Source organism: Hirsutella rhossiliensis, assembly GCF_020360975.1.
Source record: "Hirsutella rhossiliensis strain HR02 chromosome Unknown scaffold00005, whole genome shotgun sequence".
Taxonomy (NCBI): domain Eukaryota; kingdom Fungi; phylum Ascomycota; class Sordariomycetes; order Hypocreales; family Ophiocordycipitaceae; genus Hirsutella; species Hirsutella rhossiliensis.
The window spans coordinates 3,846,806-3,873,911 of NW_025408671.1; the positions used below are offsets into that span (position 1 = coordinate 3,846,806).

At 44.5% G+C, this 27,106-nt stretch overlaps 4 protein-coding genes across 4 annotated transcripts; 3 read left to right on the forward strand and 1 right to left on the reverse strand.

Annotated features, from left to right (window-relative positions):
- Positions 1-15,455: 15,455 nt before the first annotated feature.
- HRG_05840 (uncharacterized protein) lies at positions 15,456-15,851 on the forward strand (the record flags this gene model as incomplete). Its single annotated transcript, XM_044864311.1, has 3 exons — positions 15,456-15,709; positions 15,763-15,778; positions 15,828-15,851. 3 exons carry the CDS (start codon positions 15,456-15,458, stop codon positions 15,849-15,851), a joined length of 294 nt encoding a protein of 97 aa, XP_044720843.1.
- Positions 15,852-19,517: 3,666 nt separating this feature from the next.
- HRG_05841 (Aminoglycoside phosphotransferase) lies at positions 19,518-20,459 on the forward strand (the record flags this gene model as incomplete). Its single annotated transcript, XM_044864312.1, has 1 exon — positions 19,518-20,459. The coding sequence occupies one exon, from the start codon at positions 19,518-19,520 to the stop codon at positions 20,457-20,459; it is 942 nt and encodes a 313-aa protein (XP_044720844.1).
- Positions 20,460-21,467: 1,008 nt separating this feature from the next.
- On the forward strand, positions 21,468-23,129 carry HRG_05842 (oxidoreductase family, NAD-binding rossmann fold domain-containing protein; the record flags this gene model as incomplete). Its single annotated transcript, XM_044864313.1, has 1 exon — positions 21,468-23,129. The coding sequence occupies one exon, from the start codon at positions 21,468-21,470 to the stop codon at positions 23,127-23,129; it is 1,662 nt and encodes a 553-aa protein (XP_044720845.1).
- Positions 23,130-23,547: 418 nt separating this feature from the next.
- Positions 23,548-24,981, reverse strand: HRG_05843 (uncharacterized protein; the record flags this gene model as incomplete). The annotated part of the gene is made up of 4 exons (XM_044864314.1): positions 23,548-24,175; positions 24,252-24,323; positions 24,491-24,653; positions 24,714-24,981. 4 exons carry the CDS (start codon positions 24,979-24,981, stop codon positions 23,548-23,550), a joined length of 1,131 nt encoding a protein of 376 aa, XP_044720846.1.
- Positions 24,982-27,106: the final 2,125 nt, after the last annotated feature.

A 27,106-nucleotide genomic window follows, 5' to 3' on the forward strand; every position in this document is an offset into this window, starting at 1 on the left:
TTCCGGGTGATCGTTGGTGCTATTGTCATGTTCTTCCCATGTATCTTCAGTGTCATCAAAGCTGCTCATCTCATGACCTTCGTAGTCTAGAATATAGCCTCCGATGTCCGTGAGTTGTACACCTATGAAGTGACATTGAGTGATATGTTGGTCCTTGGCCTTTTGCCGTTCATCCGTAGAGTGTTTAGTTGACCAACAGCCTTCTTGTCCACAAACAAAACACTTCTTCGTCCAGTTTCGGTTACTGTAGCTATGATTGTAGTTACTACGGCTTTGAGGCCGGTAGTTTCCACGGTTGTAGCTTTGTCTGTATCCGCGGCTGGGTCGTTGACCTGAATATCCGTATCTACCTCGAGAGCGGTTGTTATTGTATCGACGGTCGAGGTAGTACTGATGGTGTGGATCGTTATGATCAAATGATCCAGCAAAGTCAAGGGAAATTGAGAAGTTGTTATGAGGGCAAGATGGGTTTCAACGGATGCACGAAGATCTGCAAGAAGGTGCTCGACGTTATCGGCGGGTTTAAAAGAGCGTATTGGAGTTCGGGTACTCCACGGCATGCTTTCATAAGCGTTGTACGCAGTTGGAGGTCTCCTGCGTACTCCCTGCCAAGGGCTCGTTGGCAGAGCTGAAGCTTATCAAAGAGGATTTGAAGCACTTCGTGGGGGGTCTTCGAAGCATCTTGGGCACGGATGGAGTTGAAGGTTATTGTTGTCCAGTCAGTATGGTAGTGGACATGGTTGACTTCCGTGTCAAAGTGTTGTTTGAAGATATCATACGCTTGTCGGAACGTCGTAGCCCATGTGATCTTATCAAGATAGAATCTTTGGGCTCTTCCATCAAGGATCCGGGGAAAGAGTGCGTGAAATTGTGATGGTTTCACTGGGATATGAGAGCAGTTGCTTAAGAAGAGGCGGAGCTTATCATCAAGGAGATCGTACGGCTCTCCTGTGTAGTTCCGATCTTTGTTCCAGGTCTTCATAAACTTCTGCTGGATGTCGCTATCGACGATAGCGTTCGGGATGTTATCCGGGGGGAGTTTCATGTATTCTCCAAAGGTTGCAGGGCCGGATAAGTGTTCGGGGATGGAGTTGGTGACGGGTTGGACGAGATCGGGGTTCTGGAAGCGGTAGGAAGTCGGATGAATAGTAAGAGAGGTCGGAGCAGGTTTATCTTGGATAGTCGGAGCAGGAGTAGGTGCGTTAGGAGGGCTCGTTAGGGTCTTAATAGGTTGTGGTTCGTTAAGACCTTGATGAGGTGCTGCTAAGGGCGTAACTGATGGTGAAGGAGGTTGAGACGGATGGGGATTAGTGGAAGCATTTGATCCTAGTAATGCTGTCTGCCTCCTGAAGGCAGCAGTCCTCTCATCAAACACCATCTCCGTAAACTCCTGCTCTGGCCAGGTTTGTGGGTTCTCGATAGTTTGTAATATGAGAAATTGTGTTGCGAATTTCCCCTTTGTGAACCTGTGTAGATACCTCTTTCCTTAGTAGTTTCCTGAGGGCTCTCTTGTATTCATTCGGGGCGCGGTCCCATGTGTCTTCGGTCCATTCTTCAAAATGCTGTTGGAAGTAACCAAGGAGGTCGTATCCTTGATCACTGCCAGATTGAACGATGAATATGAACTTTGCCACATATGTCGTTACTGCGATCTTGTCCTTTTCGTCGTGTGTGATATCGTTGTCCCAAAGGTCGATATTAATTTGTCGGAATGCGGATGCTTGGATGTCTAGTGCCTGCATCTGGTCGCATATTTCTTCGAGCTGGGCTTCTGGGGACATAGCTCGGGCGGTCGGGGCTATCGTGATCAAATGAATGAGACGATGTGGGGTTCGTATTGGTCTCTTCGTATACGAGTTGTCGCTAATAGGAGGTCGAGCGTCGCGTACTAAGTAGGTCGTTCGCGGCCAGACTGAACTGACGGGGATCTTGCTACTTAACGTCAAGGGTCGAACGTTCTTACTAGTTGTTTGCGATGTGGTCGCCTGTCGATTCCGGTGCTCACGGCTAGGCAAACTAGCGGGCGATCGTAATCAACAGTTGGAAGGACTCTCGCGCGGCTGGGCAAACCAGCGGGAGATTCCTTGTTCTTAGCACAAATAACCTTCTTCTGAGCGCTACTCAGGGCCACAGTAAAGTGACGCGGACTATAGCACCTTCGAAGGTTGAGGAATTTGTCTCTTCTACTTAGCTGTCTGTGACGGGCGTGGGCCGGTCACTGATCAGTGTGGGGCACCTGCGGCAGCTGCTGCAATGAGACGGTACTAGGGTTAACCTGTGATGTTGTATTCGTCTTGTTCTCTATCTAAGGAGGCAGAGGCCAGCGTGGAGAAAGGGGGCACGCTGCCCTCAGCCGCACACGTGACCGTACGGGTCACGTGCCAACCATGGTTGGTCACACCACTAGATAGATACATTCCTACACCTAGACTAATAGATTTAAGTATAATATAAAAAGGTAAAGGAAAGTATTTTAATTATAGGAAACTTAGATATTACTCTAAGGAATATAGATAACCTTATAAGGAGAAGAAAACCTACTAAGTACTAGCCCTAGAAGGTAAGAAATACCTAAACGCTATTAATAGATAAGAACTAAAGTATAAACTCCTTAGTTAGACTATATACTACGACGACGAATATATAGTATACTTAAGCGATAAGAACGGTACTAGATAGTTCTTAAAGCTATTAAAGAAGACCTTTATAATAATATAATAAAGGGATCTTAAAATATAGAAATAAGTTAAATTTATAGAACTAGAATACCCTTATCTTAAAGGAGTCTCTTAAGACTAAATTAGGAAGAACGGTAAATAATTCTAAGAAGATATATAAAATAAAAATCGATAATAACGACGGGCAGTCTATAAATAATATAATAAAGAAGATATAGATATAGCCCTTATACTTATAAAACTTAGATAATAACCTAAAGAGGAATAACTAAGTATAAGGAACGGTGTTCCTACTATAAATAAAGTAGCTATAATATACTCTCCCGATTATATAAGCTAATAAGTAGTATATTAATTATAGATAAAATCTTATCCTATAAAGTAAGAATCGCTCGTTATTTTATATATTATTATATATTAAACGGGTTGCCGGTTATCGTATAATCGGGAATCAAAGGAATAGAGCTAGCTTAGAATACTAGCTAAGACCTCTTAAGAATACTAGTATAACTAACCTCCTTTAAACACGAATATTAGTAGAACTAAGACACTTCTAGATTTACTCGAGGTATCACGGAATTCCCTAGTCTTAGAGCTATATAGCAGCCTAAATCTAGTCCTAAAAGGTTCTTCCGTTTAGCTATAATTATCTATATAAGATAGTATATCCGCTAGTAAATAGATTAAGAATTATTAACTTTAATACCTCTTCTATATACTAATATACTACTAATAAATTCCGTTGAAAATCCTACCTTATACTCCTTCTTCCCCTCTATTATATAGTCTTACGTAACTCCTTTATTTCCTAAAATTCCGCTTTTGCTTATATACCTTAAGACGAAGTATTAATAATATAAGCTCTAAAAAATAAGAAATACTTAGAGAAATAAAAGATAAGAACGAACTTATACTACTACCCTTACTATTAAGGGAAAATACTATAATTAGAGAACACGCTTTATACTTTAAAGAATTTAAAGAAATACTTAAAATTAGAACTTAATAAATACCTTAAATTCTTATAGAAAACTAATAAGCTATATTAATTCGATATTAACTAGTATTACGTAAAGGAGACTACGCTATAGCTATTACTATAGTTAATACCTTTATAGCTCTATAATAAGAATAGTAACTATAAGGAGAATTTAAAGACGATCTATAAATACTACTTACTTATAAGTACTATAAGTATATTTTATAGATATTATATATTTACCTAGATTATATAATATACTTTTAGATAAAGGTATAATATAACGCCTTCCTAGTTAGGTTTAAAGGATAAGTACTTTCGAAACCCTACCTAAGTATAGAACTAAACTACTAGAAAATCGATTAATGCTACTTAAACGACTAAGTTATATTATTAGAACCTAATTACGGTATACTACTTAAATACTACGACGATTATAATTTACTAATAAGATATCTTTTAGAGATATATAAAATCTATAAACTCGCTAAAATAGAGGAATAATATAGCGCTACTCGCTCTAAGGTATCTAAACTATTAATCTTTTAAAGACTTATATAACGAATTAAATATAATAAAGAAGATTATAATAAATATATATACCTAAACTATAGAGTTTATAAATATAAAAAAGTATAAGTATAGTATAAATAATATAATAGTATACTAAAAGATTATTAGTAATATATATAAAGGCTATAAGCTATATTTAACTAAGGAAAAATCGATATAGAAATACTATATAAAAAATAAAAAGATGCTAAATAAAAACTTAACTTTTAGTATAAAAATAAATAGAATTATAAAGTATAGTACGTAATTAACTATAAAGTAGTATAATATAAACGACATAGTATTAAGAAATAAGAAATCTTTAATTAGCTATAAGAAATTAATCTCTTAAGCTTTAATATAATACTATATAACGAAAATATAAAGAAATAATATTAATAATAAATCGAAGAAGAATACCTAAATAAAATAAATAAAGACTAAGTAAAAAATAAGGTATACTATCTATAAAAGGGCTATAGACTAGTATAATATAATAAGATCTAAGGACCTTATATATAGTAATAGTAAGCTATAGTAACTAAATAATATTAGATATTTAAATCGCGGGATATTATATATATATACTTTTAGACTATAGCGTAATAAGTAATTATATTTTACTTAAAGTTATTAATCGTTACCGACTTATATAGAGATATAAGATAGATCTATATAAACTTATAAATATTAAAAGAGAGGCCTTTAACTATAATAATAGAATTATTAATATAGAAATTAATTATATTAATATTAATATTTAGGGCTATAACGAATAAGTTAACTTTAATATTATAGATATTAAAGAATACGACCTTATATTAAGACTTTTATAGCTATAAGAGAGCAACCTATTAATTAACTAGAGAACTAGCTAGCTACGTTAGAATAAAGATATAAGTTTTTAAGACTAATAGATTTAAAAGAAAGTAAAATTTTATAATAATTTAGCTACTAAATAAGATAAAAGGGATAACCGTTTAAGTAAATTATAATAGGCTTTAGCGATATAAATAAAAATAATAACCGAACCGGCGGATATAATAAAATCGACTAATAAGACCTATATACTAACTAATATAGCTATATAACCTAGTATCTAATATAAATAAAATAAAGGATATAATATAAAGATCTAAAGAGTTATTACTACTTTAAGGAAAGACCTTAAATAAATTAATAAAGAGCTTAAGTTAAGAGAAACTAGCTCTTAAAAGAAAAAATAAAGCCTATAAGATAAAATAAGGAATATCCCCTAAAAATACCGGAAATATAATAAACTCTTTAAAGAAGAACTTAAGATAGGGTTACCTAAATATAGCTAATAAGACTATAAAATTTATCTTAAGGATAAAATAACGCTAACATTCTATAAGATCTATAACTTAAACAAAAAGTAACTATAAACGCTATATAACTACCTTAATAAGAATCTCTAAAAGGGATATATATAAACGTTAATATCTAAAGTAAGCTATTTAGTTATATTTATTCTAAAGAAAAATAGTAAGCTATAACTAGTTATTAACTATAGACGCTTAAACGATATTATAATAAAAGACCGAATACTATTACCGCTTATATTAAAACTATAAGATTAACTATATAGTAAAAAATAGTTTATAGCCCTTAACCTTAAAAGCGCTTATAACTTAATATATATAAAAAAGGGATATAAATAAATAATAGCCTTTAGAACGAAATTCGGACTATTTAAATATCTAGTAATACTATTTAGACTTATAAATATACTAGCTACCTTTTAATAAATAATTAATAATATCCTACGCGAATACTTAGATATCTTTATAGTAGTATACTTAGATAATATCCTAATCTTCTTAGATACCCTAGAAGAATATAAGGAATACGTCTATAAGGTACTCTATATACTTTAGAATATAAAGTTACTAGTTAAACTAAAGAAAAGTAAGTTCTATATATAGGAAGTAAACTTCCTTAGATATACGATCTTACTAAGAGAGATATAAATATAATAAGATAAGATTAACTTAGTTAAAGAATATCTAACGCTAAAGAACGTTAAGGATATATAAAGTTTCCTAGGATTTATAAATTACTATTAATAATTTATTAAAGATTTCGGAAAGATTATAGTACTACTATATAACTTAATAAAGAAGGAAAAAGAATTTATATAGGATAATAAAGCTAACGAAGCTTTCGATTATATTAAGACTATAGTTATATAAGAACTAGTCTTAACTACCTTTAATTTAAAACGATAAATCGAACTTAAAACTAATATATTAGACTTTACTTTAAGAGTATAAATCGGATAAAAAAATAATAAAGGAAGACTATAACTAATTATATTTTACTTAAAAAAGCTATATAGCGTAGAACTTAATTACCCTATCTATAATAAAGAATTCCTTATAATTATTTAAGCTTTTAAGGAATTTCGATATTACCTTCTTAAAAGTAAATATAAAGTTAAGGTCTATATAGATTATAAGAATATCTTATACTTTATAATAATATAATAGTTAAATAAATAATAGATCTAATAAGCTAAATACTTATTAGAATTCGACTATAAAATAATCTATAAAAAAGGAATAGAAAACGGTCGAGCTAATGCCCTTAGTTAACGAAGTAACTATAATATAAGAGCACTTATAGTAAAAGGATAGCTCCTAGAAATTAATAAAAACGGAAACTACTAATAATAATAGCTAAATATAATATTTAAGGTATAACCTAACGACTTAATATACTAAAAGATCCTAAAATAGATAAAAAAATTTAAAGTACTAAATAGATATAATATAAAATATTTAAAAGTTCTAATATATAAAAATAAAATCTAGATACTACTAGAATTATAAGATAAAGTTATATAAGATATATATAAATATCTAATATATAGATACTAAGGAATCTAAAAGATAATAGAACGGATTAAATAATAATATAACTTCTTAAAGCTTAAGGAAGTAGTATAATAAGTTATTAAGGAATATAAACTTTATATATAAAGTAAAGCTAAACGATATAAACTATATAGAGAATTATAACCGCTACTAGTACTAGAGAAACTATAGGATTCGATAGCTTTTAATTATATTATAAAGCTACTACTATTAAAAGAACCTATAACTAACGTTAAGTATAATAGTATATTTATTATTACCGATAAACTAATAAAGTATAGGTACTTCTTACTATATAAAGAAGTAAGTAATATAGAAGAGCTAGTATATATATTCCTATAAACTATTATTAGTAATTATAGACTACTAAATAAGATTATCTTTAATAAAGAAAGTATATTTATAGCTAAGTTTTAGTAAGCTCTTATAGTATAATTAGGGATAAAATATAAGCTTAGTATAGCTTATTACCTATAAATAGATAGATAAATAAAACGACTTAACTAAACGCTTAAATAATATTTACGATACTATATTAGCTACGAATAAAATAATTAAGTTAAATAGCTACTAATAGCGTAACTAGCTTATAATAGCTTAGTTATAGAAATAACTAAGCTCTTACTAGTATACGCTAATTATAGATATAACCTAGAAGTATTTAAGGTTACTTAATAAAGACTATAAGTAAAATAAGCGATACTATAAGTAGATTAGCTACGAAAATTATATAAAGAAATATAATAAGAACTTTAATTTATTAGAAAATAAATATCTACTTACTATAATCGGAAAAGATTATAAGGACTAATCTTTTAAGAGGGAGATATAGTCTACCTTATATAACGAAATATTAAAATAAAATAACTAAGTAATAAATTAGATTATAAGAAACTTAGACTATTTAAGGTTAAGAAAACTATTTTAAAAGTTAACTATAAACTTTCGCTATTAATAATAATATAAATATACCTAATATTTTATATTTTATTATTAAAACTAGTACTACGAAACGCTAAACTATAAGAAAAAATTAAAGTTAATAATAATTAAGAATATAAAGTAAAATAAATACTAAATATAAGAAAATAAGGTTAGTAATAAGAATACCTTATTAAGTAGAAGGGTTATAGACTAAAAGAAAATACCTAGGAACTAGTTAAGTACTTAACCTACTATAGTTCTTTACTTCGATAGTTCTACTAGTAAAATCTACCTTAGGTATCGTAAAATCGCTTAATAAACTAATAGCATTTTAATTAAGTATATTAAATCTACCTATAAACTAAATATCGACTACTACTTTAGATTCTTAGTACTTAGCCTTATTAAGGTTATCTAAGGAATAAAGGCCCTAATAGACTATCTCGGTACCCTTTATCTTTAGCTAGCGCTTTTAACTATAAAGCCGCGCTAAACGAGCTAAGGCTTCGTTTAGGTCGGCTTAAGCTTTTAATATTCGCTCCTTAGTAATTTCTTTTTCTTTATCTAATTAATTAAACTCTAGATTTATTTAGGATACTAGGAAATATATTAGCTATAAATAATAGGTAAAATAACGAAGTTACCTATAAGAGCTAATCGCTACGCCCGACGTATCGTAGGAACGACCCTACTATATATATTTAGTATACTTAGAAGATTTCTCTAGTATTTTATAGCGGAAGCCGCGCGATAAATAGAAAGAATATAGTATAACGTTAAAACTAAGACGATTAATAGACTTAGCTAAATAAATACGCTTAAGGGTCTTATAAGAACGATCCTTTAATACGCGACTAGATATACTATTAGTAGTATATCCTAAGGGATAAAAAGGACGAAATAAGGAATATATATACGCGCGATAAAGGTATATTTATATATAGCGGCTAAGGCAGTAGTAGGTCTTATAGATAAGACTAAAAGGAAGGGAGATATCGTATTACGACTATAGTTAGCGGGCCGTAAGAGAGCTAGCTACGTTTATATAATAAGGCGGCTTAGAATAATAGTTAGGACGAGAAGTTACTTAGGCTTAGCTTACCTAGAGCATATATAAGCTAAGTAAGCCTTATATAGATAGATTACTACTTAGGAGTATAGCTTACGAGTAAGCTATAGTAAGCTATAAAGGGGATTATAGCTAAGACCGTAATCTAAGGATAGTCTTTATAGGTATATATAGCTACCTACTTTTACTCTTTTAGATAGATAGCTCTCTAGCTTTTAATACCTATCTTTATTATAATTCTATCTTTAATTCTAATTACCTAGTTATAGTCTATAGTCTATAACCTCCGACTTATTACTAATATAATATACTTATTATTACTTAGACCACGCCCTATTATATCTACTAATATAAACCCCTCGATAGGTTTATCCCTTAGGAATAATACCGGTCGTTATATATAGCTAAGACGTTTATATAGGAAGGGAGATAATTATAAGAGCGCTATTAAGAGGTATAAGCTAATAAAGTACTTAGGTATATAGTACTAATATATTAGTAGGGTATTAGTAGGGAATCGTGCTTACCCTGCTTATATATTATAGACTACTTACTACTTTAATAAAAGAAGAGAAATCCTTTTTCTTATAAGCTTTAGTCTTATAATAAGGAGAATATAATATATATAGTATAGTACTTTTAGCTATCTTTACTACCTAACTAATCATACTATAATATATATTCCCTTATAAGTAGCTTTAGAGTTAGTTAATCTAGTTTACTATATAAGTATATTAATAGTTATAATATTACTTAAAGTAGCGCGGTTTTATACTAAATAAGAGCTTTAAATATATAATAACTAGTATAATTCCTAAGGGATAAACCTATTAAGGGGTTTATATTAATAGATATAATAAGGTATAAAGGTATAGTCTAAGTAATAATAAGTATATTATATTAGTAATAAGTTAAAGGTTATAGGCTATAAACTATAACTAAGTAATTAAGTAATTAAAAGTAAAGATAAGATTATAATAAGGATTATAATAATTATATTAAAAGCTATTAAGCTATCTATTTAAAGGAGTATTCTATTCCTTTCTTATATATCTTAAGAGCTTCCTTAAATCGCCTAGAGCACTAAGTAATCCTATTACCTAAGAGCGCTAGAGCGCTAAAGCGCTAGAGTAATCCTACGATCCTAGCTATAAGGAGTTAAAAGAAGTAAAGGGGTTAAAGGAAGTAAAAGAGATAAAGAAAGTAAAGGAGATAAAGGAAATAAAAAAGTTAAAAGAAAGTAACTCTTATTAAGAAGAATACGTTTAAAGCTATAAGAAAAAGTAAAAAGGCTATATAGTAGTAAAAGTAATAGTTGCCTTTTTTATAAAGAAAACTAAATATATAGAGAATATTTAACTATAATAATAAGGCTTTAAATATTAAAAGAATAGTTAAAGTAGAAAATAAATAATATTTATAAGATCTTACCTTTTAATTTAATACTACTTTTAGCTATATAGCCTATATATATTTTATATATACTTTATTTTAGGATAAATATAAATAACTAATATAATAAAATAAAATAAGTAATACTTATAAGTAGCTTAAATATACTTATATATATTTTAGGTGCCTATTTTTAATTTACCTAGTTACTAAGTATTTATAGTAGCCCTAAAATAGCCTATAAGTAGGTATAAGTAGACTATAAGTAAATACCTATAAGTATCTTTAAGTCTACTTAATATATCCTTAGGCTACCTAATAGATAGGGACGTAAAAGTATAGTTTAAGAGGCATAGCCTACCTATAAATATATTTATTTTTAGATAGAGGCAGCAGTAACCTCTTTAACCTTAAAGTATGCTTCGAATAGACGGTTAGCCTTAGTAGTAACCGGAAGCTATAGGTTACGTGGGTTAGCTACTCCGTCGCTAGCTCTTAAATATATACCTATAAATACCGCTTAACGAGGTAAAAGTAAAATGCTCTAACAGATGCTTCTATTAGTGCGGATTATAGCTGATTCCCGGGTCTTCGCTATCTGACACGTTCCTGCTATAAATTTAGTGGGTAGCCCTAGCTCTGGTGGCCTCGCCTGCTCCAGGCCGCCTCGACCGCCTCGATTTAGTGAGCTCCTACGAGAATAGCGGTCGGGGGCCGCGAGGCGCTATTAACAGATCTCTACTTCGTAGTAGAAACTAGCTTGTCTAGTCTCTCTCTAGCAATCCTCACGTCCAGGTAGGCGCTTCGTCTGGCTATAGTGACTAGGGCGGGACTAAGCTAATGCATATACGCCTTAACTATCATACTGCCAAGCAGACCATTCTGCTTCTTAGGCTGTCGCAAAGACCATTGTGCCACGAAGGTAAAAGTGGAATGCACTCCGACAAGTGCGCTACAACTGACGCATATCTGACGACCGCATCTTCCGAGACAGGCAGACTAAAAGACAAGGTCCTTTAGTGTATAAGTCCCTGCACATAGAAATGGGCACCCCCCTGTTTTGGGCACCCCAAAAAAATCACGACCATTTTCAACACCATTAATTCAATCCCTTCTCACTGCCCACCACCGTGCACTACGATACAATCGTCACCTATTTCTGAAACCTCAGCTTCGGTTTCATCAGATTCTTCATTCTCAGCTGCGTTCACCTCCTCCTGCGCCCGTCGTATTGCCTCAATATTGGCGAACCTCGAATTCGGGCTCGTGACCACCCTCTTCCTTTTTTTCGGCTTGACGGCCGCCAATTGTGTTTCCAGTGCCTGAATCTGCAATTGAGCTTTTGCTAAAAGGCCATCCTTCTCGTCAAACCCTTTGTGATCTTCCTGAACAGCAATCTCTTCGTGGGCACGTCGTCGTCTAGCTGGTTGAATTGAACTACCTGAACCTTCAGATCTTGCGAGCGCCTCGGGTCGACCACGCAATCTGGGATGTGTCTGATTGCCAGTCACTGGTGGGTAAGTGGCTATTGAATGCATTGGCCACATTTTTCGCGTTCTTTTTGCGTCTGTTGCTGTTCTCCAGCAGAAGAGGGCTCAAAGTGGCTTCGCCATCGACACCGGCCACAAACCCGTCGCTTTCCAGCCACCCTTGATGTTTGACACAGTGAGCGCTTGCTCGCGTGCTTTCTGGTAGCAGGAAAGAAAGTTTTGCTTGCCGACTGGGCTTGAATCGGTCAGGAGGCTGAGAAATCCGACCTGTTTGCGGTAGTAGTGCTTAAGAGCGGAGAAGACAGACAAATCGAGCGGTTGCAACACATGAGAGGTATGGGAGGTAAGAAAAGAAGGTGAATCTGATGCTGGTAGCATAGATACATGAAGTCAACCGTCTCGTGACTTCCGTGGCCGTCCAATACTAGCAGTCTTCGCTCCGAAGGGTCGGGTGGCTGGGTTCTTGGAATGAACACCTTTTCGAGCCACTCCACCGCAGTTTGGTCCGAAGTCCAGCCGTTCTTTGTCGCAGTGAATTGCCAGTCACTAAAAGTACTGAGATCTTCTGGGAACCACTGTTGCTGGACCGATTTGCCCTTGAAAATGACGAGTGGAGGGAGGAAGGTGCCGGCAGCGGACACGCACTCGATGAACGACGTCCAGACCCGAGAACCAGGCGTCTTCTTTTGTACAGATCGTTTTTCAGCACTGCCAACGACCAGGCCATTCTCCCCAAGTCCTTCCATGATGCCTGCTTCATCCATGTTGTACCTGTTCTCCGGCTTAATAGCCAGAATCTCGGGAAGGAAGAAATTGTTGAACCAAGGCCGAATTACCTCGGTAGAAGCGCCGTTGACACGCGCAGAGTCTCTGTGATGGCACTTCTGGGTCCGAACTGCAGGATTTCGTCTTAAAAATGCTTGCATCCAGTGTTTTCCGAGCGGTGTGTGGTCTCCTTTGACGGCGAGCATGCGCTGCGCGAACTGCCTGATCTGCGAGTGAGTGGGAGGAAGGCCCAAGGCGTCCTGAATGAGAATCCATTCGGTAAGTTGCTTTTCCTGTGTCTGAGAAAGCCTCTGAAGAGCAGAAAATGCATCCTTTCTGCATTCGTGACCATGCATGCGATTGTAAAGAGTTGCCCTCGGACGCCCCAATCGCGAGCAGCCTTCTTGGCGGATCCGCCATTGGCGATTGCCTCAAGGGCGCTGTGAATGTCAGACTCTGTATATTTCATCAGTAGTGGCTTGAAGACACATGCGTCAATTTTTTAGCAGATTGGATGCGTTTCCGCGGTGAAATTTGCTGTTGAAGTTGACGCAGCCGTTTAGGTTGGGCACCCATCTTGGGTGCCCAAAACAGGGGGGTGCCCATTTCTATGTGCAGGGACTTAATACGCCCAAAAGGGGAAGATTAGCAGCGTAGTAAGAATATTGATGGATAGAAGACAACATTCACGTAGGGTTGGCCCCGACTTCTTAGTAAATTAGAATAATATGCCGTCTTCTTGGCCTTCAGCGCTACAATATTATCTGTTAATCCATCATGGATCATACTGCCGTGCCGGACTTAGAGGGCCTCAATTGGCAGCGAGACAATTTGGGCTTTATGTACCTAGTATAAGCTACCTTGCTATTGCCCTTCCTTCCCTCTTAGCCGCATGCGCTATAGCCCCCACTCGTCTTAGTCTGCCCTTCAGGCAGAGTGGTCTGCTTGGTAGTCAAGGCGTCTTTATACAGCATAGGCTTGGTGGTGGCCCCACGCAGACTTGCAAATAGATAAATCAAATCAAATCCGGGGTCCAATTTGATTTGATTTGGATAGCAAAATCATGGATCTGATTTGATTTGATTTGATTTGAATCGATTTGGATCTCATTTGGATATCTGGATAGCCCCACTTTTTTCCCACGACAAAATACATTGAGCCGCTCCTATAAGGTCCGCTTTGATAAGGTCCGCTTTGAGGCGGCCTCTCTGAGCTGCGGCCATCTGTCCGGCAAGGCTAAATATTCTCTCCGGCTCTGAAGACATCGCCGGAATGGAAAAGAGGTCGATTGCCATTCGCGACAGGCGTGGATATTGGCGTCTGCGGAGAAGCCAGTACTGGATGGGATTGTCCACAAGACAATCGCCCGGATCGGTACTGCCCACCCATTCTGCGTACTCGTCACGCATGGAGGACGGTGAGGGCGCAGGTTGGGCGCCAAGTTTCCTAATTGAGGTCATGAAGTCATCTAGGTCCGTTGTCTTCCTTGCAGCTGTGGGCTCCTCGGGTATCGTATCTTGCTCGACCGCGAGGGTTCGGTACTCCTCCCATATGCGCCATTGCAGCAGTCAAGTGCAGAGCTGTCCCATTTTGGCCATCGGCTACAAATATCTCCCCCCGTAATATGGCAGACGCACCCAAAGATATATTTCACGATCAAACGTGTCAGGTAAAACACAAAAAGAAAGCTTGGTGACACGGCCTGGAAAAGCAACTGCCCGTAATTAGCGACCACTCTAGGCCAGGCAGGGCTGGCTCCCCAAAACTATTGGCCCAGGTCGCCATTGTGGGGCGTATCCAAATAATCAGATATCCAAATAAATTTGGGTGTTGCGATTTGATTTGATTTGATTCAGCGCAGGGGCAATTTGATTTGATTTGATTTGGATAAATTTGATTTGATTTGATTTGATTTGATTATGATTTATCTATTTGCAAGTCTGGCCCCACGTGTGGGACGCCCACCGCCAAGCCTGTCGTAGCTTGGCCAGTTTCTTAGGGTATCACGAAGCCGCCCCTCAGACGTCAACCAAAAGAAATGGGCAACTCGGCCCCACAAATCTCCGTGGCTGGTGTCTGTTGACTAATGGAGCCCTCGTTGCTAGACCATAGAGGGATACAAAGAGGGTCAATACCTTGACAGGGGTAGCTTCATTGCCAAGTATCAAAGACCTCGACGACACCTAATAGACCGGTAAAAAGCCCGGAATTTAGGGTCTCGCTGGACCTCCAAGATGTCTCTTTTACTTCTATTAAAATAATGCCTTGAGGTTATCCACCTTTGCTTGTGTAAGCATCCTTCACTTCCGTACATGTTCTCCAACGCCTGTTTGAGAGTGTCTTTGCTAATCGGCATGTTGACCGTGTTCGAGCGTAACCGATAACGATGGTGCCGTCTTCAGTCCATAGATCCTTCTGCACTTAGTATCCCGAGCCTTTACCTCTGACTTGCGATGATTCAATATGATGCGATTGCTGACGGGCCGATAGCTTGCCCACCCCGGCCATCCAGTTGAAGTCCAGGGGTATGTGGGGCTGTTCACCTGGCTCGTCGTCCAGTACGATGACATAGTCGGGCAGAACAACCACATGATAGACGAGGCGCTTCTTTTCCACCAGCGATTTTTTCGAGGCGAGACCCAGCCAAACAAGCTCCTCGAAGGAATTGCAGACTTGATTCGAGAGGCTCATAACCATTTTGATCCTGTCATGGCGAATTTGCTACAGATCTCTGTCCTCAAGTTTCTGACGAGCAACTTGCTGGAGCGACACGCAGGTTTCCAAAACATGCTTGTCACGAGAGAAGGCAGACAGTTTCCCGGGTTCTACAGAGACATGTCAGGTATGAACGTAGCTTATGCAGTGTTCTGCTACCCCAAAGCGCTTTATCCCGACGTTGGTGCCTTCTTGGAAGCGATCCCAGATATGGCTAAATTCATCGATATCTCCAACGACGTGCTATCGTGGGTAGCCCACCCTCTATTTTGAATAACTTCCTAAGTTAATGTCTGAACAGCTTCTATAAGGAAGAAGTTGGTGGGGATACGAGGAATTATATAAATAACCGTGCTAAATGCACAGGAAAGCCACTCCTTACCGTTTTAGGAGAGGTAAATGAGGAGACAATAGAGTCTGCAAGACGGGTCGAGACGATTCTCAAGGATAGGGGGAAATATGCACAGTCCTGGAGCGATAGTGTCAGAGGCTACATGGCGATGCACACCACAAATCCTCGGTACAAACTCGAGGACTTGGGTTTAGGTGAGGAGCACCCCTTGGCGCCTTTTGAGCACAAAATAGGTCAGTTCTTTAAGCAAATGAGCACATGATTTCGATTTCGATTTCGACAGTGCGTTGGCATAACTCGTACGGGTGCGAGGTACGAGTTGCGGACTCGGCGCGACCTGATCAGCCTGACAATACGCAGGCCAGCGGAGACTTTTTTCAGCTTTGGCCACCAACATGACGCACATGTGCCAGAGAAAGCCGTTGGGTTTGTGAGTCGACCTGATTCAGGCAGGTGTTGGTCGACGCTTTGCCAACACTCGGGTTCGACAGTCCGGTTCGACGCGCGCATTGTTGTAAATTCGGGATACTCAGTCGCCCGATGAGGCCGGCAAAACACCATGGTTGGAAGCAAGGCCTTTTGAATGCATGCAAAAGCATATGGTAAGCTTCAAGGGACACAGAAACAGAAGGGCCCGAACTGGGGTCATCACACGCAGTATTTCGCTGGGCTCCCCCCTCGTGAGAAACGAACACAGCACCAGATGGTTTGGCTGGCGCCGTGCCGGAAACTGTCTTCATCTTTGACGACTGTGTTCAAGCAAGTGCATCAACGGCTCCGAGCACGAGCATCAGGGCTTCGAGTACCAGTACCTCCCGCCTAGGAAATGGAGGGCGCTGATGTGGAAACAAATGATCCGCTCATGTCGGCGGACATGGAAGACGGACCATTAGAGGAATTTGCACATTCTGGGTCACGGCGACCATCTGACGAACGCAGTGTGGTGTTTGTCGTCCTTGGGGTCTTGATGGGAGCCGTTGTGTCATGGAGAGCAGTGATGATTCGAGGGTCCCTGTTAACGAGCAGACATGCAAGAAGTTGCTATCCACGTATTGTGAGTGCACTGCTATGGCAAAAGACAGGTGTTACTAACACGAGTCACTTGACAGCCCTAGCACTATTATAACTCGAGTACGAGGAATATATATGGGAGAATGACTTTGATCAGCAAGACATTTACCGCGGACTACCGACGGCTGAATAAGATGCGGCATGAGCTAAGGACATGATACGGCCATGCACGTATAGCACTTAGGACACAAACGAAACAATCCCAGCAGGCCTCACCACTTCGTCGCGCACAACTCTACGGACCATGTCGACCACAGCATCACGACGCTTCGCCTCGCCATCACATGTACGGGCGACGCGACACCGGTTCTCATGAAGCGAGACGCCAGCAAGGTCATGAATATGCTTCCGAGCATGCGGACAGTGCACAAGAACCGGCGGTTCGACAAGATCCAGGAGTAGTTCAAGGACGCCTCGTACACTAATTGGGAATACATACAGCAAGGAGGAGGTGATGCGACATAATCCCGAGTCGACTCAGGCGTCCGATGCAGAAGAAGAATGGAGTCAAGAGACAGATGGCGTAGCTCAGTGTGTAGACATGATCAGTATCAAGCACCCACCTCAAGCTTTTCTGCTGGGCAGCACGGCGGTCGGTACTGAACATCCCCATGCCCCATACAAATTCCATGATGGCTTCGTAACACTGCGACAATTCGATGCCAGCTGTCAAGTCTATCGTCTACCTACCCAGTCGGCAGCAGGCTCGTCGCGGGCGCTTTTCGATGATGTCGTGGCCGGGAGAGATGGGGGTGGATTGAAGCGTCGAAGCGGCTAGACAGGGCCAGTCCCAGCTGCCACAATTAATGCCGGCTAGCTAAGAAAGATGCCGTACACTTTGTTCCTCTTGACGTGAGGTTTCTTGAGTGAGGTGAGGCGACGCAAATCGTGTTTCAGCAGAGATATAAGCTACAATTATTTATGTCTCTGTCACATACGGCCATACCTGTGAGGAAGCACCCGCTCTCGTCTGCTCGCGGTTAGTTAAGCTCGCAAGGGGCAGATTAGTAGTTGAATCGGTGACGGTCAGCGAATACCGGCTGCTGTATGTTTTTAGACAATTTTTTTTGGTGGAGATGGCTTGGATGACGGTGGCGCAGTGATTAGTTATGCAAGCGGAGAAGGGAGGCATCTCCATCCTGCAGTCTGCGTAAGTTAGTAAGCGTTGCGATACTTTCAACTGCGCATCCATTGCCAGCGTGAAGCACCGGGAAGGCTCGTGCCGGAACTGTCCAGCCGAGTCCATGCCGTCGTCCATCGATCATGTGGCTCGGTGAATTGCTCTGAACAGGTTGTATGCCGAAATGCGCACGAAGAACCATGGTTGGAACCTCGACTTAACGCAGCCATAGCACATCAGTTCACCCTCTGTCGTCAGCACCGGTTACAAGTCCAGCATAAGACACCCTGTAAGTTACACACCACCAGCGGGGTCCACGATTGTGCACTTCAGGCAGCTGTTGCCGCGACTGGGCAGGGGAGTTAAAAGCCCACTTTTATTGGATACATGAGACTGTGTGGGAGGCAGCTACAGCATCTACAGCTAATTATCTGAAACTCCGAAAGGTGGTCAGAAGTCTACCGTCCATTTACTCTGTGCCATAAAACATCACGATCTCCTGGCTTTACTCTTTCTACCGCGGCACTCCGTTATTTTTGTGATGAATGCATCCTACCTAAGCTCGCCCCAGTTAAGCTGACTGTATTTGTTAGATTGGATCATCAATGCATGCTGCTGAGCAGAAATCAGGCCGCTGGATGGCTGCTGGATGGCTGCTGGATGGCTGATGGATGGCTGATGGGTGGCTGGTGGGATGGCTGAGCTCGTTGTGGCTAATAAATGAGGCTGGAGGTGTGTCCGGAACGGAAATTTAGCTGTACCGAGTCCCATTTGAACTTCTATCGACGTGATGGACCGCCTTTTGGTGCCTTCGGCCCTTTTTATCGTTATCTCCGCCACCCATGGAGGAGACTCTACCACTCCTTAGGGGACGGATCTCCCTGGAAGATGCTCTGAAACAGGATATCGATATCATTCGAGAGTTGTCCTACCCAGAGAAGCGATATCAGCTCTGGTACCACCTCTATACTCAACGCCAACAAATCGCCGAGGTTGTATCGCGACACTTGAACATATCACAATCTGATTTTAGCCTTGGTGAAGTTAAGGAGTGGATACATGGCAATTTTAATGCCTGTATTCCTATTCATATTGTCCGGAGCCCTCATACTTTCGGTCTTCCTCCCCGTGCTATTATTCGGTTTCCGCTTCCATATAAGCTTGGCGAAGCCTTTCGCCCCGGAAATGTCGACGAAAAGCTGCGCTCAGAGGCTGCCACATACATTTGGCTGCAACAGAACTGCCCCGATATGCCTATACCTCGACTCTTTGGCTTTGGTTTTCCTGGCACGTAATCGGTATGTAACGCTGGCCTGGCTAGCCCACCATCTATTGATTGAGCGTTTAGTTTGCTGCGGTCAGTCGTGAGCCGTTCTATAACCGTGCACTATGGTTTGCCCGTCGCGCTATAGCATGGATATTCGGTCGTTCGCTCTCCCCTTGCGTTCCGCACAGTCGCCGCCATCTACCCGATCTTGGGTATTTGGTCCTAGAATACATCGACAATGGCAAGATGCTATCCGAGACTTGGGAGGAATCTCGCCATGACTCAGGGCGGCGCGCCAATCTCTTCAGGCATCTCTCTCGGATCATGCTCAACCTTGCAAAGCTTCCTCTCCCTAGGATCGGCTCTTGGACAATAGACGACGGTGGTGTCCTAAAACTCGCAAATCGTCCCCTTACTCTTCTCTTTCACCAGCTAGAAAATGCCGGGATCGCGACCGAAATACCCCGGGATCGTACATACACCTCTGTAGAGCCATACCTCTTAGATCTCATCACCTGCCACGACAACCGCGTACGACATCAACCTAACTCGATCCACCACCAAAGCGATGGCGAACAACAGTTGGCGGCTCTAACAGCAATGCGGGCCCTCCTCCCCAAATTTATGGACCCGCAACTTCGTGAAGGGCCATTTATCTTCTCACTAACCGACCTTCACCAGAGCAATATCTTTGTGGACGATGATTGGCATATCACGAGTATAATTGATCTCGAATGGGCATGTTCGCGACCTATTGAGATGGTTGGTCCACCGGACTGGCTTTCCGACCGGAGCCTGGAAGAAATCTTTCTCTATTTTGACGACTATGCTGCCTTGCACGACGAGTTTGTCGACGCAGTAGAAAGTGAGGGCTTGGAGCTATACCACACAAACTTCAGTGCTAAAGTCATGCGTGCCTGTTGGAAGACGGGCTCATTTTGGTACTCCCGTGCTTTGGACTCTCCAACGACTTTGCCAGCCTTATACATCGATCATATCCAGCCACGGTTTGTAAAGCTCAGTACTGCCGCATGGGCTGAGTTCAGTCATATGCTCATGGCACTATGGGATCTAGATAGCCGACCTTTTATTTCCTTCAAGGTGAGAGAGCAGGAGCAATATGACAACAAACTAAGGAATATATTCGCTCAGTCGCAGGGTGAGGAGAATGCTTCTGAGACTGGATAAGAGGGAATACGATTCATATCGATGAGATAGTCTTAGTATTAACAAATGATATCTGAGATGGGGGAGGCCATCACAGACAAGGAACGGGAGGTAGATAAGTTGGAGAAGGAGAAGCGAGAGTTGGAGGAGTACGAACAAAGCATTTGAGGTCACGCTACCAAGAACTTATCTATCCCTATGTAACTTCTCCTGCGATTCCCGTGCCTTCTTGAGCCATTCGCGATCCTGTCGAGCTTCCTCATCGGGAATGAATAATCTATTGTTTTCGGATATTGGGAGTCACGCTCGGAGTGATTGATTCGTTGCTGGACGTCAGCTTTTTCTCTTTCGCCCATCTGGTCGTGGTGGAAGATAGACCCTTCCCTCTCGTTGATCTCTAGGAGACTGAAGTGGCTCTGGTGCTGGAAGAGCGGAAAGAAGCCCACCAAGAGGCTCCGTGCTTCCGCTTGGTGGTGCCATTCTGCCATCCGCTTCGCCGCCCTCTCGAACGGACGCGGAATGGTGCTGTGAGATGGCGTCTGCCGATGGATTGGGATGGAGAAGCCGACCCGGACGAAGGCCAGTTTGTCGGACAAGTGTAGGCAGGCGAGAATGACCTCGTCGTCGAGCCACCTCATCCCACCAAGCCTTCGTAGCAAATAGTACGCCATAAGTTAATACTCTTGTTATTGGTGGATTAATTGCCAATGCCCGTGACGCCATTTGTGCGGACATGAGCCCCCAGGCTTGGATGGAGCTGGCGGGGGATGCCTGTCATTCTATTTTTACCCCCATCTAATACCTAAGTTACGTCGCCCTTGGTTAATAGAGCTTACAGTGCGTACTATGAAACAGGGAGGAGGCGTAAAACGGCCAGAGACTAACTACCTATTAGCCGTGTCACTTTGGTACAAGCATCAACTCCCGAACCAAACCCTCGCTGCCCCTCCCTCGTCCCTCTTCCCCGCAAAGGAAGCCCCGCCAAGGGAAGCGCAACTCCCATCGTCAACCACCTCGTCCGACGCCATCATGGTCGGCGTCCGAGACCCGGAGCTCGCCGACAGCGAGGCCGACGCCCAGCAATCCCCCCGCCCGCCCATGTCGGCCGACCCGCCGCGCTTCCTCATCGTCGGGGCCGGAGCCCGCGGGCGATGCTACGCCAGCGCCATCGACGGCGTCTCCAACGGCATCGTCGCCGCCGTCGCCGAGCCCGTCGCCTTTAAGCGCCATGCCCTCGGCCGCCGCCACATCTGGGGCGAGGCCGCGCAGCCGCGCGAGGGCCAGGCCTTTGCCCACTGGCGCGACTTTCTCGCCTACGAGCTGGAGCGTCGACGGAGAGCTGCTGCCGCCGGGAAGAACAAGGGCGACGTCGAGGGCAAAGCCGGCGAGGCCGTCGACGACCCTCCTCCTCCTCCCCCCGGCGTCGACGGCGTCTTCGTCTGCGTCCTCGACGACATGCACCGCGACGTCGTCGTCGGCCTCGCCCCGCTGGGCCTGCACGTCATGTGCGAGAAGCCCCTGGCCACCACCCTGGCCGACTGCCTGGCCATGCGCCGCGCCCTCGCCCCCCTGCGGCCCACGGCCGTCTTCTCCGTCGGCCACGTCCTGCGCTACAGCCCCCACAACCTCATGCTGCGCCGCCTGCTCGTCGACCAGGCCCTGATCGGCCACGTCAACAGCGCCGTCCACACCGAGCCCGTCGGCTGGTGGCACTTTGCCCACTCATTTGTCCGCGGCAGCTGGCGCAACCACCGCACCTCGGCCCCGTCGCTCCTCACAAAGAGCTGCCACGACATCGACCTCCTCCTCTGGCTCCTCTGCTCGCCCCCGGGCCCCTCCGCTGCTGGCGCCCGACAAGGCGAGGACAAGGAGCAGCAGCCTCACCTGCCCGACTTCGTCTCCTCCTCGGGCGCCGTCCAGTTCTTCAAGAAGTCCCGCAAACCCCCCGACGCCGGCGCCGCCACCAACTGCATGCGCTGCCCCCTCGGCGACGTCGGCTGCAAGTACTCGGCAAAGCACATCTACCTCGGCCCCCGCTCCGGCCTCGCCCGCGGCAACACAGAGTGGCCCGTCGATGTCGTCGTCCCGGACATTGAGGACTACCCGACCCCGGACGACCGCTCTGCCGCCCTGGAGCGCGCCCTAGAGGAAGACTGGGACGACGACACGCCCCCCGACGTGGTCCGCCGTCGCAATTGGTTCGGCCGCTGCGTCTTCGAAGCCGACAACAATGTCTGCGACGACCAGTTTGTCACAATCTCCTGGCCCGAGTCCAACCGCCCGGCCACGCGCGTCACCTTCCACATGGCCGCCCAGACCAAGCGCCAGTGCGAGCGCTTTTCCCGCTTTTACGGCGAGCATGGCGAAATCTACGCCGACTCCAAAAGGATTGTCGTCGAAGACTTTGCCTCGGGCGAGACAAAGACCTTTGAGCCCGGCCTCGAGGATCTCGGCCACGGCGGCGGCGACCTCGGCCTGACCCGCCAGTTCGTCCTGGCCTGCGACCGCGTCAAGAACCACGGCCAGCCCGCCCCAGACGCCCAGGACGAGTTCATTGGCTGCACCCTCGACGACGTCATCCGGAGCCACGCTCTCGTCTTTGCCGCCGAGGAGGCCAGACTGGGCAACAAGGTCGTCGACTGGAAGCAGTTTTGGGACCAACGCGTCGTCGCCGACTCGGCAGCAGCGTGAAGTCCACCTGCCGACACCTCCCTCTCGCTCCCCCGCACAGTAGATGACCCCGTCCGGCATTGAGACCTGATTCGTTTCCTTTTCTTCTCTCCGGGATTCCTAAAGTAAAGCAGAACAAGAAAGAGCATGACACTGGCTAGCACAGCCTCGGACTGCTCATGACAAACGCTCCTGTGCACTCCCATCAGACGCTGCATTATAATGCAAGAGAGCGGGGGCAGGGGCAAACTGCAGATGCCACGATCCGCCCTCAAACTGAGACCCTTGTTGATGATGCGCCAAAGAAACCTTGTGCCTAGCCGTCCAACTGATGACTAACGTTCCAGTTCTCTCATTACCTATCTCCGCTTCCGTCACGACATCCTCCTTCGGGGTATCTGCAGTACTCTACATGTCCAATAATCACTCATACTCACCCTCAATTCAGTTCCGCTCGGTTGTTCTCGTAACCCAGCGGGGCCACGGCCGCCAGCTCGCTCGGCTGATGGTGGTGAGGGGCCGCGGGCGGTGGCGTCACTCCGTGAGGACCCTCTTCGCCCTCCTTGATCGTATTCGGGCTAGGCACCGAGGGCGGTGGGGGCGATGCCGTTGAGGGCGCGGCAAAGCCCGATGCGGCACCGTATGGTTGGTAACCGCCAGGCTGTTGAGGGGGATATTGTCCCTGGAGCTGTTGGGGATATTGGTTGTTCCAGCCTTGCGGGGGGTACGCTTGCTGGCTGTAAACGCTCATGTGAGGATCGTAATTCTGTGCGGGCGGAGAGTAGGTGTGCGGGTATTGTGGAGGGTTCTGGGGGTGGCTCTGGGCCATGGCCGTTTGAGGGGACGCCTGTTGGGTATCGGAACCACTTGCATGGCTGCGGCGGCGGCGGAGAAGCAGAAAGGCAACCACGCCGAGGAGGCCGAGAACGGCGACGCCCCCCACGGCGCCTCCCGCGATGGCTCCAACATTTGCCTGGCTGCCGCCGCCGCCGCCACCGCCTGCTCCATTGCCAGTCTCAGTCGCCGCCCTGGTTTGTGCGGCGACGGTAGTGGTCGGAGATTCGGTACTGGAGGACGCGGTGCTCGGGGGAAAGCTATGAGTCCTGGACCATTTGGGGTCATAGTCAAGCAGGGAGGCAGTACCGCTGGAGGTAGAGCATGCAAGGGCCGTGAAAGTGCCAGAGCCAGGCCTTGTCATCAAATAGGTGTAGCATGCTGGGGCGGCCGAGGAGCTGCCAAATGGTCAGAAGCAGTCACGAAAAGGTAAGCGATGATTGTGAAAAAGTGAGCGAAAAGAATGAAGGGATGGGGGGACAGTGATGTCAACGAGGTGACAATGGCAGATGGAGCTCAGGGCGCAATGGATATGAACAGAAGCTTACCAGCAAACGGTGTGATAATCGTACGGGAGGTCACATTTGCCGGCTTGAGAAGCGACGTAGTCGATGCAGACGGTCTGAATGCGCGAACACACCTTGTTGCGCTCACAACATCCGAGGTAGCCGCTAAGAGAAGCACACGTCGCCGTGCTGGAGACGCAGGTGACTGAGTCTTTGGTCACTGCATGTTAGCCAGAGCTTTTCGACTTTGGAGCTCCAGACTCACCTCCGTTAAACTGCACAAAGCCACAGGTCCCCGGATCCAAGGTGTACCCTTCAAGGCGCGGCATCAGGTCCATCCGGGCGAAATGATGGCCCCGGGGCTGTGGCGGGGGCGTAGGCTTGGGGGATGACCCCATCCGCAACTGCTGCTCGACCATGAAGGCCACGTCGGTCTCTTGCGGCGACGTCCATGACTGTTCCGAGCCCGAACTCGGTGAAGCCGCGCCCGCGCCCGCGCCCAGGGACAGGAGGATGGCGGTTCGTTGACGCATCGTGTAAGTCGACGAGGCCGGATCGATTGGATCCAGACCAGCCACGCCGCGTCGTGGCCGGGTCCAAGACAGGCTTTGAGGGAAAGGAATGCGACGGGAGCGGAAGAGGACCAAAGAATTTTATGAGGTGACGGAAACTGGCACCTGGCAACGACAAGGCCAACAGCTCGCGTGGCGGGGTCCCGGGCCCAGGGGCCGGCCGAGAAGCGCATCGAGTGTCTCTCATCTCTCCCGCTGGGCGGTCTATCACGGTCCAGGGGGCTCGTGCTGCATGTACTGTACTGTACAGTAAGGACTCGAAAGTGCCCGTGGGAGGATTGGGATTCTCAGCCCGGCGCCGAGAGGTCATGCCCTGGTTGACGACCCTGGTCGGTGGCGCCGCGAAGGAGCCGATTTGATTCGATGGCCGTTTGGCGGGCTCGAGCTGAATCCATTTTTAGGCGCAATGGTCAGCAACAGAAGCAGAGACATGGAGCTCTTGGCGGGTCACCGCATCTGGGGGGGCTGAAGCTGATTACTGTGTCTCGTCTCGCTTCTTTTCTTGTCTTTTTTTTTGTCCTTGAGTCTCCGGCCGAGTCTCCGGCCTGGGATGGACGCACGATGGGCATGACAGCGCCATTGTCCGGTCGTCGATGAGACAGACGCAGCATGGGTACCTGTCTTAGATCCCAGTGAAGGAGAGACGAGGTCAGAAGAAAACCCGACGATGGTGAAGGTTCCACTTTGCGAGTCTATTTCTCCGGTTGGTACGTGTTATGCTGGGCCCAAGACGATTTTTTCCGAAAGTCGGCAAATTGCTTCTAGGTATCTGTACCTCAGTCAGCATCGCGGCCAAGAGAAAAAGTACATGTCGCTTCCCCAAAGGTACCTGAATAGAGCATCGTCAGCCATCTCAGCCCCCAGAGCCCAGGCGTGTGAGCTTTGACTGAGCGTTACGTACCTGGCTCGCAGGCGGTGGCAGGGGTAATATCTTGCAGTAGTAGCGGCGAGGCCCAGTCAATGCTGCAGGTCGCTGCTGACACGTACCATGTACCCGCGGGTATTCGTTCAAGCACGAACAACAATGATGCAGGTAATGTCCTCTCTCATGCATGTTCCCGGTGGCTCCTCCGCGCCGTCGGCTAATCTGCGGCAAAATCACCTTGGACTACAGTGCCAGTCGACAAGACGAACCCTTGGCGCTCTTCGTTTCTTCACCATGTTTGTTGCTGGAATTTCATGTCTCCCACGGCCCCGAACGCCGCCAAGGTAAAAAATAGAAAATATGGCCATTGTGGGGATAAGTACACGACAAGGCGCCCTCCCCTCAATCCCCGTGTTTGCAGCCCATGGTTCCCCCAGAATTATCGACGACACAAGTCTCAAAGCTCTCCATCACTCGCCGAGAGCTCGCAAGTTGCTTCCCTGATGCAATCGAGCCATCTGCTAGTCGGCCATCTGACCAGTCTTTCGGCCAGTTGGTCTGGTGGAAGCATGCGACAAAGAAGTATAGCTCTTCAGGGGGGGCAAGGGTCATCCGGTGGCAGTGCCACACGACCTTGACCAAAAACCAACCCCCGACGATTCTAGGGTGGACCGTATATAGCACGACGAGCTTCAAAACGGCGTCGTGCTGATATTCATAGAAAGCAGCCAGTATCCGCTCAAGATGCGCCATTTGCATCTTCTTGTCCGCTGGCGCCCAAACGCGTGTATTTCAGCGCGAGCTGGATATGCCGGTGAAAAAGGCGGTATGCTGATTCGGAACCCATTCGCCAAGAGTAAGGCGTGACATGACAATAAGAGACGACTTGGCACCATCGCGGCGGCCTCTTCCTTGCAAGATTCGGGGCATCGTTGTTGTCGGCACGGTGGAGCTGGACACACTTCTCGTATACCCAGTGCCCAGGTCGATCTCGGACGAGGCAGGGGAGAGAGCCGAGACGCTGCCCGCGGCTCTCGCACAATGCAGAGGCACCGGCGGGATGGCACCGGCGCCAAAAGTTGAGCCAGTGAACAAAGTGGGCAAATGGCCACAGGGCGACCCCAGTGGGTTCTTTCTGGCGCCAGTGAGCGTAGCAGGTGCGGGAATTGGGGAGCTGGTCGATGACTCCACACGCTGAGGGTGCTGTTCGGTAGAAGCGGT